The 11,409-nt window shown below is 40.4% G+C and overlaps 1 protein-coding gene across 2 annotated transcripts in view; it reads left to right on the forward strand.

Moving 5' to 3' along the window:
• NBAS (NBAS subunit of NRZ tethering complex) overlaps positions 1-11,164 on the forward strand; it is a 760,680-nt gene extending 749,516 nt beyond the window's left edge. For both annotated transcript variants that reach the window (XM_073674140.1, XM_073674141.1), the window contains exon 52: positions 10,795-11,164. In XM_073674140.1, coding sequence (XP_073530241.1) covers positions 10,795-11,070 — 276 coding nt within the window. In that variant the 3' untranslated portion in view covers positions 11,071-11,164. The remainder of the gene's footprint in view (positions 1-10,794) is intronic.
• Positions 11,165-11,409: the final 245 nt, after the last annotated feature.

Raw genomic sequence — 11,409 nt, forward strand, 5'->3', positions numbered from 1 at the left:
ACAGACTGCAGCGGTGACGTCACTACTACAGGACACCTTACCACTGCAGCCAATCACTAGGCTCAGCAGCTCATGCCACTCCCATCAACAGAGCTGCTGAGCCTTGGGGAGAAGGACGAGTAACACTTGAGTTTATTATTTTAAACTAGTGGATGCTGATGGGGAGGGAAAAGCTTTAATCTTCATAGCGAAACAAGGGTTGGAGTTTTACGCTGCTGCTGAAGTTCCTGCTGGCAATGTGCTTCTTCCTGCTGCGAGAGGGGCAGGGAGAGCTGCATCATTCACAGTCCTGGTTCACACTGACACATTGTGGTGAAGTCAAGTAAGAGAAACATTTTCTGTGGGGCTGTGAATATTATATTTCACTGTTAACACAGTTTATCGAAATGTTTCTTTTTTTGCTTACCGCTCCTTCTTGCTTGTAGATGGCTGGTAGCTCGAATCATATATTTTTTTTGTATATAGTCTAAGGCTGGGATGAAAGTCCTAAGTCTCAGACTGTCATTTCTACATTACTTTGTTGCCCCACATAGATTAGGTGGAAAAAAAGCCTTGAAATGAGGTTTTCCAGGTCCTGACTGGGTGGTTAATGCAGCGGCGCGGTTTTGATGTTGCATAGATTTTTCTCTGTCTAGCTCTTTCATTAGCTCCTATTGCTAGAATCTGACAGATCTGCCTGTATTTTTATCTAATAGTGAGTGCTCCCGCTCTGCTTTTGTAGATTTTCCCATCCTGACAGCTCTTTATTCCTGTAGCTGAGTTCTTTGCTCGCTCCCTTTGTTAGAAATCCATTAATAATTAAACAATTTTACAAATACCGTTGCAGCGCGTGAAATTTCCAGATGGAATTTCCCCAGATATTATATATATATCTGTGTGTATATATTACTATATTGTGTGAATTTTGTGTCTTGAACTTTAACATTCGCTTCTAAGGCTCCTTAATGGATGTCTGGTCTGGCCGGCATTTCAAGTAGATAGGCTATTGATTACTTTGTGCTACTTTTAAAAACTACCTTGCCCTACTTTATAGGAGCGCTTTGTCAGATTAAACTCGAATCCAATAGTCCATGGTACGAAAAAAAAAAGTCTGTATTTGTCCCTGCAGAATATGGACGGGATAAGTAAATAGGACGCCAAGTCCACGCTAGGATCAGCACGCTACTATAACACTTAAGGGGGTTCGAAGAGGATGGAAAACTTTCTGTCAATATATAATGTACACAGAATGCAGCCAATCAGTGGTGTGGACGGGGCTATACAGAGCTCAGCATTCCGAGCTCTGCGATATCTGCAGCAGAAAAAACAGGGATTGTAACACAACTGCTGGACCCAGTAAACTAAGTGACACATAACTGGAATCAGGCTCTCTGTTCCTACATCATGCTACTTACAGATTCCCTTTAATCAGTATGACATTTTTACATAGGGGTATGTTAGAAAGATGCTTGTGTTACAACTAAACACCAAAATTTTGGAAAACTTCTTTGAAACTAGCACTGTACTTATCTATCGCCTTCATTTCTGTAGACAAGGAAAGGGACCTTAAGATCACATTTATAACCATTGCTCCATTCAACCCGGGAGACTCCAGAGTCCCATCCTTGAGTATCACTTCTCCAGCATGGGGGGGGAAATGTGATTTCGTGATACACTGTCACGAGATGTGTATTCTAGATGTAATGAAGGAATTCTGTGCAAAAATGAAAAAAACTCAGCTAAAGCTCTAAAAGCTCTACTGATATTCCATTATTTCATCCAACAAAGCTGAATTCTGTTATTCCACAGTCTGTATAGGGACAACAATGCCGACCGACCGCAAACTCTCCTGACCCGAATATATGATTATGAGACTGTTAATTCAGGACAGGAGACCCATGGCCTGTGCTGGCATTGCATTGCGGGCCATCTTTCGTTACAGATGGTGGAATCTCCACCCGTGGTTAGAACCGTGTCCTATTTGGATTTCATGCGTGTCTACAAGTGAGCGCCCAGATCCATTTATCGTATGTAAAGTTTTGCATATGTATGGGCACAACAAGCCAGTATCTCTCCATTTGCACATTGCACTCATCGTCGTTGACTAGTGTTTCGTGTCATTTTTGAAGATCTGAGTTTGCTTATCTCAGGAGACTGATGTAGCGGAAAAATGTGAGGGAAATCACCCTTTCCCGGTTGTATGCTTACATATCCATAAAATCCACATTTATTTATAACTTGTGCTTGTTTTAGATTGTAATTCAGAAGCCTTGGACGAAGCCTTCAGTCATGTACGACCAAGGTTTTATCCCAAACGTATTCCAACCGACTCAACTGTTCCACCAGATCAGTTCATCTCGTCTTCTGCCTCACTTTCACATATATTCTTGTTAACCTTCTACGGTGAGATTTTGGAAAATATCAGAATATCGCTCCACATTAAGATCTTATATATTTAAGGAGCCAATGGGGAGCTATTGAAAGTTCCTGATCCATGGTGGGACATCTCCATGATTAAGTGATTCTTCTCTCTTTTTCAATGAGCCGAAAAACCCATCTTGAAGTTCGTTGATTCCTTCCTGAACATACACAGGTTGTCAAAAATTTTAAAAAAGATTACCGAAATACTGATTTTTGGTCAATTTGCTTCCCCAATAAAAATAGAGTAAAAAGTTTACTCCAAAAGTTTAATATAGTATCAAACTAGTACTAATAAAAACTACAGATCGCTCCGCAAAAGAAGAGAACAAGCTTGTTGATGTTTCATTGAGTTATTTATGGAATGTAGAAAAATTGAAAGGGAATCTGTCAATAGGATCAACCCTCGTAAGCCGTCTATATGGGCATGTAGGTCATAGGAAGCTGAATAAAACGATACCTTGATATCTGCAATCTGATGCCTTATTACAGAGAAATTCACATTTTTCTTAATATGTAATTGAGCTGTTAAGATCTAGGGGCTGGACATAGATCTCCCTGAGAATCTGCCTCCAGAACTTATTTTATTTGAAAGGAGTCGTTAATAGTCTGTCACATGTAGAGCAGACTGTCAGTCATTACATGTCTCACACTGGTAACTTCTCCTTTCATTTAATATATGCTTTGGAGACTGATTCTCAGGGAGATCTGTGTCCGGCCCATAGATCTTAACAGCTCATTTGCATATTAAGAAAAATGTGGATTTCTTTGGATTAAGATTTCGGATCACAGATATCAAGGCATCATTTTATTCAACTTTCTGTGACCTACGTGCTCATATAGTCTGCTTAGTAGGGTTGATCCAAATCACGGATTCCCTTTAACGGTCTTGATAGGAGTTCTATCTTTTATATTAGCTAAATATTTTGTAGAAATAAAACCTTTGAAACAGCTGACATTTTTCAGATGCCCTTACCTGTTTGACGGCTGTTAGCTAAGCTAGTTGACTATCTGGTATGTAAGAGGGGGACCCAAGTCTTCCTTTATGACCGATGTCAGAGAAAATTAGGATCATGCATATTGGATTTACACATGCCTGATCCTTTGTTGTCATGAGAGATGAGATACCACCACAGAGTTTGGTAACTGCTTACTCACTTCTCCCCATTGAAAACGTATTCATATTCGGCCAAGCCCAACATGGATGTCTATGAGGAAGCGTGAGGAATAGCTGTTGGCTAAATGACCGACCACAGCTTGTAACCTGTTTTACCCTTCTTAAAGGGAAATTCCCAGGTCCCTGAATCCTCATAAATCGCCACCAGTACAGTTTAGAATATGAGTCCAGATTCCCAATAATGTTTCTGACTCGTCTCTGTGAAGTCCCCCTGGACTATCATTTTAAGAATGGCAATATCTAACCCTGACTAAAGATATAGGGAATAAATGAAGCGGCAAGTTGAGCATGTATACTGCTGCTATAATCTAACGGGTTTAAAAGTGCCCCTTTCTGCCATTCGATGCAGACCCCAGCGGTCAGACCCCCACTGATCAATGTCTTATTTCTGTTTCTTTTATTTTTGCTTTTTATATTTTAATTTATTTCACACAGTGCCACCCTATGAGGTCTTAAAAGACCTTTGGTGACATTTTAACATATCAATACATATTTTTTATTGCTGATTTCCCTTGAAACTGAGGCTTTTATATTGGCCCCAGTTACAGTGGAAATTCAGCTTCTTGCCTGCATAGGTCTCCTAGGACCCAGAAGCTCCTGTTCCCTCTTTATACCCAGCGATCACATGGTCACTGGGTCTGGAGGAAAAAACGCTGTTATTGCTTCCTAATTTGTATACCCAAGTGCTGATTGAGGTTGTGTATACGGAAATCAAAAAAGTAAGAAGTCTGGCTCTGTCTGACAGCTAGCTCCCCACCCCCACAGCTTCATAATCTTGTGCAAGGTGCTTACTTTGCATTGACATTTTAGAATGTCACTGCAGAGTAAAGTGTGGACCGCCTGGACATTTATAGTCCATGGGCAGTCCAGAAAGAGTTAACAATAGCTACATCTGTTCATTTGGTTAGGCAGAGGTTGGCATTAAAAGGTCTTTATAATAATAGCTATTGTTTCAGGTATCAGACACATTATTGGGGACTAGATTCATGTTCTAAATTGTACTGTGGGTGTTTTCATAGTCATCAGGGACCTGACCGGTTCCCGTTATTGGAAGGGAAGAAAAGACCATGATGTAAATGTAAACCATGTCCAAATTGTCCAAGTGAATATGAAATAAAATATATTATTTTCAACGACAATATTGGTTTTGCATTTATTAACCATAAAAAGTGTAAACTTGATATTAAGTCGACCTAATCCTTTGCAGTTATTCCCTAAATATCCAAAGAAGGTCCTGGTTTACTAATGCTATAAAACTCCGCTAATAATAAGTATCATTGAGCTTTCCACTTAAATTACTGTGTCCGGAAGAGTTTATACCTGTGGGGAAGGCCTTTTCATTCTCAACCTACGCGTTTCAAGTCCTGATTTCAATGAAAGCTTTCCACAGAAAAAAAAAAAAAAAAAAGTTTTAAAATGTTTAATTCATTAAATTTACCCTAAAGGGAAAAAAAAGTTAAGAAAATGATGAGCACTTTTGTCAACCTGTGAGTTTGTCATTTTGTTTTTGGGATAATTTGCATGCTATTAAAATCTCACTTCTAAAACATTTGCAAACAAAATGCATTAAAAATCTAATATCAGCAACCCTTAGGAGTTTGTAGAGGAATTAATCCGTTTTTGGAAATAAATGGTAATTACTAGGCTTATTTATTTCCTTGCTATAATCCTGTGGGAGAGAAAGAGGCAAATGACAAAGGCTTTGAAAGCACCTTGGGGTACAATTCCTATATGTTAAGCCACCAAACAGTCATTTTCCTAATGTTTTCTCCTTTCAACCTCGAATGATAAAGTAGGGCAACGAGCAAGTTGTGCGCATTAGAAAAAAACATAACGCCTGAAGAATTCACTAAAAATAGTAAAAATAGCCGCCTCTGCTTAATAGTAACTGCGGGGCTTTGAACTAAGTTCAAATACGGAGATTAATTTTAATAGATACAGGTAGTCCCGCTATAAGACATGTATTAATATTCTTCAGAATATGTTACTTAAGCACTTGAGGGCTTTTTTGGTGATTAGATGACCAGTTATCTCTTATACCATAAGCAGAACAATAATGGGGACGTTAGCACGTGTCTTATATATGGCCACACAGAACAGTGGCTCAGTGGTTAACACTTTTGTTTTATATAGTAGCACCGCACAGTGGCTCAGTGGTAAGCACTTGTCTTATGTGGTAGCACAGTGGCTCAGTAGTTAGTACTTTTCTCATATATAGCAGCATAGCACAGTGGTTTAGTGGTTAACACTTGTGTCTTATATAGTAGCACAGCACAGTGGCTCGGTGGTAAGCACTCATCTTTTTTTGATAGCACAGTGGCTCATTGGTTAGTACTTTTCTCATATATGGCAGCATAGCACGTGGTTAACACTTATGTCTTATATAGTAGCACAGCACAGTGGCTCGGTGGTTAGCACTCGTGTCTTATATAGCAGCTCAGTAATTACAATTTGTGTATTATGGCAGCAAAACAGTGTCTCAGTGGTTAACACTTGTCTTGTATAGCAGCGCACCACAGTAGCTCAGGGGTTAGCAGTCATGTATTATGTAGTAGCTCAGTGGCTGCCACTTACAGTGGGTACGGAAAATATTCAGACCCCTTTAAATTTTTCACTCTGTTTCATTGCAGCCATTTGGTAAATTCTAAAAAGTTCATTTTTTTTCTCATTAAAGTACACTCCGCAGCCCATCTTCACTGGAAAAAAAAAACAAATGTAGAAATTTTAGCAAATTTATTAAAAATGAAAAACTGAAATATCACATGGTCATAAGTATTCAGTATTTGCTCAGTATTGAGTAGAAGCACCCTTTTGAGCCAGTACAGCCATGAGTCGTCTTGGGAATGATGAATCAAGTTTTTCACACCTGAATTTGGGGATCCTCTGCCATTCTTCCTTGCAGATCCTCTCCAGTTCCATCAGGTTGGATGGTGAACGTTGGTGGACAGCCATTTTCAGGTCTCTCCAGAGATGCTCAATTGGATTTATGTCAGGGCTCTGGCTGGGCCAGTCAAGAATGGTCACAGAGTTGTTCTGAAGCCACTCCTTTGTTATTTTAGCTGTGTGCTTAGGGTCATTGTATAATTGGAAGGTGAACCTTTGGCCTAGTCTGAGGTCTAGAGCACTCTGGAAGAGGTTTTCATCCAGGATATCTCTGTACTTGGCCGCATTCATGTTTCCTTCAATTGCAACCAGTCGTCCTGTCCCTGTAGCTGAAAAACACCCCCATAGCATGATGCTGCCACCACCATGTTTCACTGTTGGGATTGTATTGGGCAGGTGATGAGCAGTGCCTGGTTTTCTCTACACATACCGCTTAGAATTATCATAAAAAAGTTCTGTCTTCGTCTCATCAGACCAGAGAATATTATTTCTCATAGTCTGGGAGTCCTTCATGTGTTTTTGAGCAAACTCTATGGGGGCTTTCATATGTCTTGCACTGAGGAGAGGCTTCCATCGGGCCACTCTGCCATAAAGGCCCAACTGGTGAAGGGCTGCAGTGATAGTTGACTTTCTGAAACTTTCTCCCATCTCCCTACAGCATCTTTGGAGCTCAGCCACAGTGATCTTGGGGTGGTTCTTTACCTCTCTCACCAAGGTTCTTCTCCCACGATTGCTCAGTTTGGCTGGACGGCCAGGTCTAGGAAGACCTCTGGTGGTCCCAAACGTCTTCCATTTAAGGATTATGGAGGCCACTGTGCTCTTAGGAACCTTGAATAATGCAGAAATTCTTTTGTAACCTTGGCCAGATCTGTGCCTTGCCACAATTCTGTCTCTGAGCTCCTTGGGCAGTTCCTTTGAGCTCATGATTCTCATTTGGTCTGACATGCTTTGTGAGCTGTGAGGTCTTATATAGACAGGTGTGTGCCTTTCCAAATCAAGTCCTATCAGTTTAATTAAACACAGCTGGACTCCAATGAAAGAGTAGAACGATCTCAAGGAGGATCACAAGAAAATGGAAAGCATAAGACTTAAATATGAGTGTCTGAGCAAAGGGTCTGAATACTTATGACCATGTGATATTTCAGTTTTTCTTTTTTAATAAATATGCAAAAATTTCTATTTGTTTTTTTTTTCAGTCAAGATGGGGTGCAGAGTGTACTTTAATGAGAAAAAAAATGTACTTTTTAGAATTTACCAAATGGCTGCAATGAAACTAAGAGTGAAAAATTTAATGGGGTCTGAATAGTTTCCGTACCCACTGTATAGCAGCATACCAGCTAAATGGTTAGCACTCGTGTCTTATATAAGTAATTGCCATTTTTGTATTATTGTAGCAAAACAGTGTCTCAGTTGTTAACACTTTGTCTTATATAGCAGTGCAGCACAGTGGCTCAGTGGTTAGCAGTCATGTATTATGTGGTAGCTCAGTGGCTGCCACTTATGTCTTAAGGCTGCACCCCACAATATCTCAGTAGTTAGCACTCGCTTGTGATATGGCTGCAGAGCACAGTGACTCAGTCGTTGCACTTGTGTTTTTAAGGCATCTCAGCACAATGGCTCAGTGGTTAACACATGTATGGCAGCACAGTGGCTCAGTAGTTACCACTGCTAACTTATATACTTGGTTTTCTAGGTTCAAATCTGACCAAGGGTAACATCTTGCTTTGTGTGTCTTCCCTCCATGTTCTCTGCATTGTTCCGACGCTCATTTTAACAATCTGATAGGTTAATTTGCTTTATAATTAACTAATGCTAAAAATGTGGCTGTGAAACATGTTGGTCACCAAAATATCCACATGGTCAAAATGTTTTTTAATAATAAAATCCCAGTTTGACTCTTACCACCTTCCATTTTCTATATGTAACATTTTTAGTTTGCCCTGGTACTAGTACTTTGCATTGATATTATTAGCAGCCAGTAGTATTTGATTGACTCCATATGAAACTTTTTTCCAGCATGCTCCGTCTTTCATTTGGGTCATTAATCTTCTCAATGCCATGTTCATTATTTGTCTGATCATCTTGAGTCAGATGTTTAAGGCCCTCATCCTCCTGATCCCAAGCCTTGTTCACTAAATGGTAAGTTATTCCCCATGCTTGGGATAGAGGGTTAACATGCTAATTGCTGGGTGTCCGTCTGATAGAATCCCCAAGAATGGTGATCACAAGAATGAGGCTTTAGAACCTGGGAATCCACCTCCAGAACCCATCGGAGGTGCACATGCTTGACCTTCAGTTTATTCATTGTCCTATGAGACTGCTGGAAACTTGAAATAGTACAGCACAGTGTTCACCTTTCTTCAGCAGTCCTATAGATTTTGGGACCACTGGGGATTGGCTTAAAAAATTTAGAAATCTCACATAAAAAATAACATTTATTTAGTAACAAAATGTATAATTGGTGGAGAAAAGTTGAACTCTATGGACCTAGGTCTTTTTTTTCAACCTATGTAATTATTAAAAACTTAAAAGCTCCCTAAAAAAATCGAAATGTTCAGGATGTCACACAAAGTAACTCTGATGAGACTCATGTAGGTAAACTAGAGGCTGAAAGTAAAAGCAAACATAAGGCACCAGAGGCACAGAAAAGTCATGGTGGTCCTAAGAGTCCTTGAGATAAGCTACCCCTTCCTGACCGCAAGGGTTTGCACCTTGAAAATAACAAAAATGGTGCCCCCACTCCACAACTTCTCACCATTCAAAACCCCAGACAGCCATATGATTAAAAATACACATCAGAAACACTCCCCTCAGAACGACCACCTAAAAAATAAAAAAAAATAAAAAAAATAGACGGTGACCCCCACCTGCTACAGCAGACTGTATGTAATCAATGAGTGGTCGCCAATACCAAGCAAAAAATTACTGCAACAGTGTTACATTAGTAGTAGGAGGAAGATAAATATTTTATACTCTCCCTTAATTAGTGACACCAAACGACCAAACCAGGCATTGGATCCCAAGCGAGCAGTAAGGTATCCCTATCCTATGAATAAGGATAAATTTACTGTTTTTGGAAAAACCCTTTAAGAATACTAATTTACACTTATGGCATATCACCAAGATATGCCATTAAATGGGTTATTCACGACTAATAAATTTTAGGCCCTTGATGAAAAAAGACAAAACAGGCAGGTAGTTGCTACCTGTTGTGCCCAGCGCCAACCTCTGTTGGCACAGAGCGGTCTCAGACCGCGATTGATCTGCTTCCGCTGATGTCTTGTCGACAGAGCAGTGACTCCTCTTCCCCTCTGCTCTGTTGACAGGACGTCGATGTCATGCTGATTGACAGCCAGCTAACTGCGGGGATCCGGCTGTCAATCAGCATGACGTCGACAGAGTAGCCCGGAAGAGGAAGAGCTGCTTGTTATCATGGAGCTGCTGACTCTCCGGCAGGAATAGTCGGTGAAAACCCTGAGCTGGCACCGGGTAGAACAAGCAGGTACTTAGCAACTACCTGCCTTTTTAGTTTTTAGACCCAGAGTAACAAAAAAACTAGTACTAGATAAACCTTTTAACGTATAGTAGATGCGGATTCCTCAAATGGGATCTTCAGCTGGCTCGAGAATGGGGTCCTGGTGTACGTTGCTGGCATTGGAGAGGCGGTGAGAATTTCCTTTCATTTAGATGGGAAGTCCCATGACCTCTCCATTGACACCAGTGTGTGTCAGGGCCCCATTCTCGAGATACACTTGGGTCTCATTGATCAGAATACGCCTTTAAGACTTCATCTAAGTGCCGATCAAATTTGGACAAAAGTAGGACCATTTGTCCTTCATCATGGTCATGATGATCAGAGGAGTGGAGTGTGTTGATCTTATGGGAACCTTTACCTGAATTCTAATGGGATTATTCCACAGGGAAAAAGACTGGATATGACAAGACTGGTGTTATGAAGAGGGAAAATGCAAATAAATCACAAATGATTTAATTTTTTTTCCCGGTTGAATGTGGGACCAAGGGCAAGTGATCAAATTCTAATGTGCTGTATAATACCTAGTGGGAACTTTCTATGTGTGGTCCCCGTGGAGCAGTTGGCATGTACCGTACTTCTTGTTTTTGAGTGATTTGGTTATTTTTATCTTGTTTTTGGCCTGCTCCGTTACATTTTAGCAGTGGGATGATCTGACTCACGCGAGGAGCTGAGATTTCTTACAATAAATAGCTGACTTTTCTTTCTCAGCTTTATCTTGTTCCTTCCAGTAGATTGCGGTACATAAAGAAGAAAATGTGCAATCTTCCATTTTTTCACATGGGTTTATTTTTCTTTTTTATAGGTCACTGCCTCGAATTGTGACTCTGAAATCCTTTCTCTGCTTCTGGATGCCAAGTTGTTGGTAAAGTGCATCGGCACCATCTACTACCCGCCTCTGATTAACCATTTACTAACCGCTTCTGAGGATGCCAGGTGGAATGTCGAAGAAATTGCCAAGGAACTTCATGATTCTGGATACAAAGCAGAAGCAGGTTCTCTACTGATGTCTTACAGGGGAACACACCCTGCTCTCCGAACCTTTAGCTCTGCCTTTTCTAGTCTTAAACGTTGGCTGTAGATAAATCAGTGCAATGACATCCTAAGTGACCTCCGGATAGGAATCCCTAATCCCTTTTCTAATCTGGTTGCAATTAAATAGGAGGTTTTCATAACACCAGACTGATCATTGTTTTCATTTTATGACCCTACGTGTTTTGTCCATCTACTTTGCCTCCCTTTGATGGACTCTAATTGCCTCCAAATACCTAACCACAGTACCAAACCTCTCATCCCTTATCATGCCTTTTGGGCTCAACCCCACGTGTTTTACCACAAATGCTGAAACATGTTACAAAGATATGTTTTACCCGTAATACCTGTACAGTCAATAACTGCATCAAAACTCCCAACAGTAGAG

This window comes from Phyllobates terribilis, unplaced genomic scaffold (genome assembly GCF_046119375.1).
Source record: "Phyllobates terribilis strain yellow unplaced genomic scaffold, ASM4611937v1 Scaffold_3__8_contigs__length_932513732, whole genome shotgun sequence".
NCBI lineage: Eukaryota > Metazoa > Chordata > Amphibia > Anura > Dendrobatidae > Phyllobates > Phyllobates terribilis.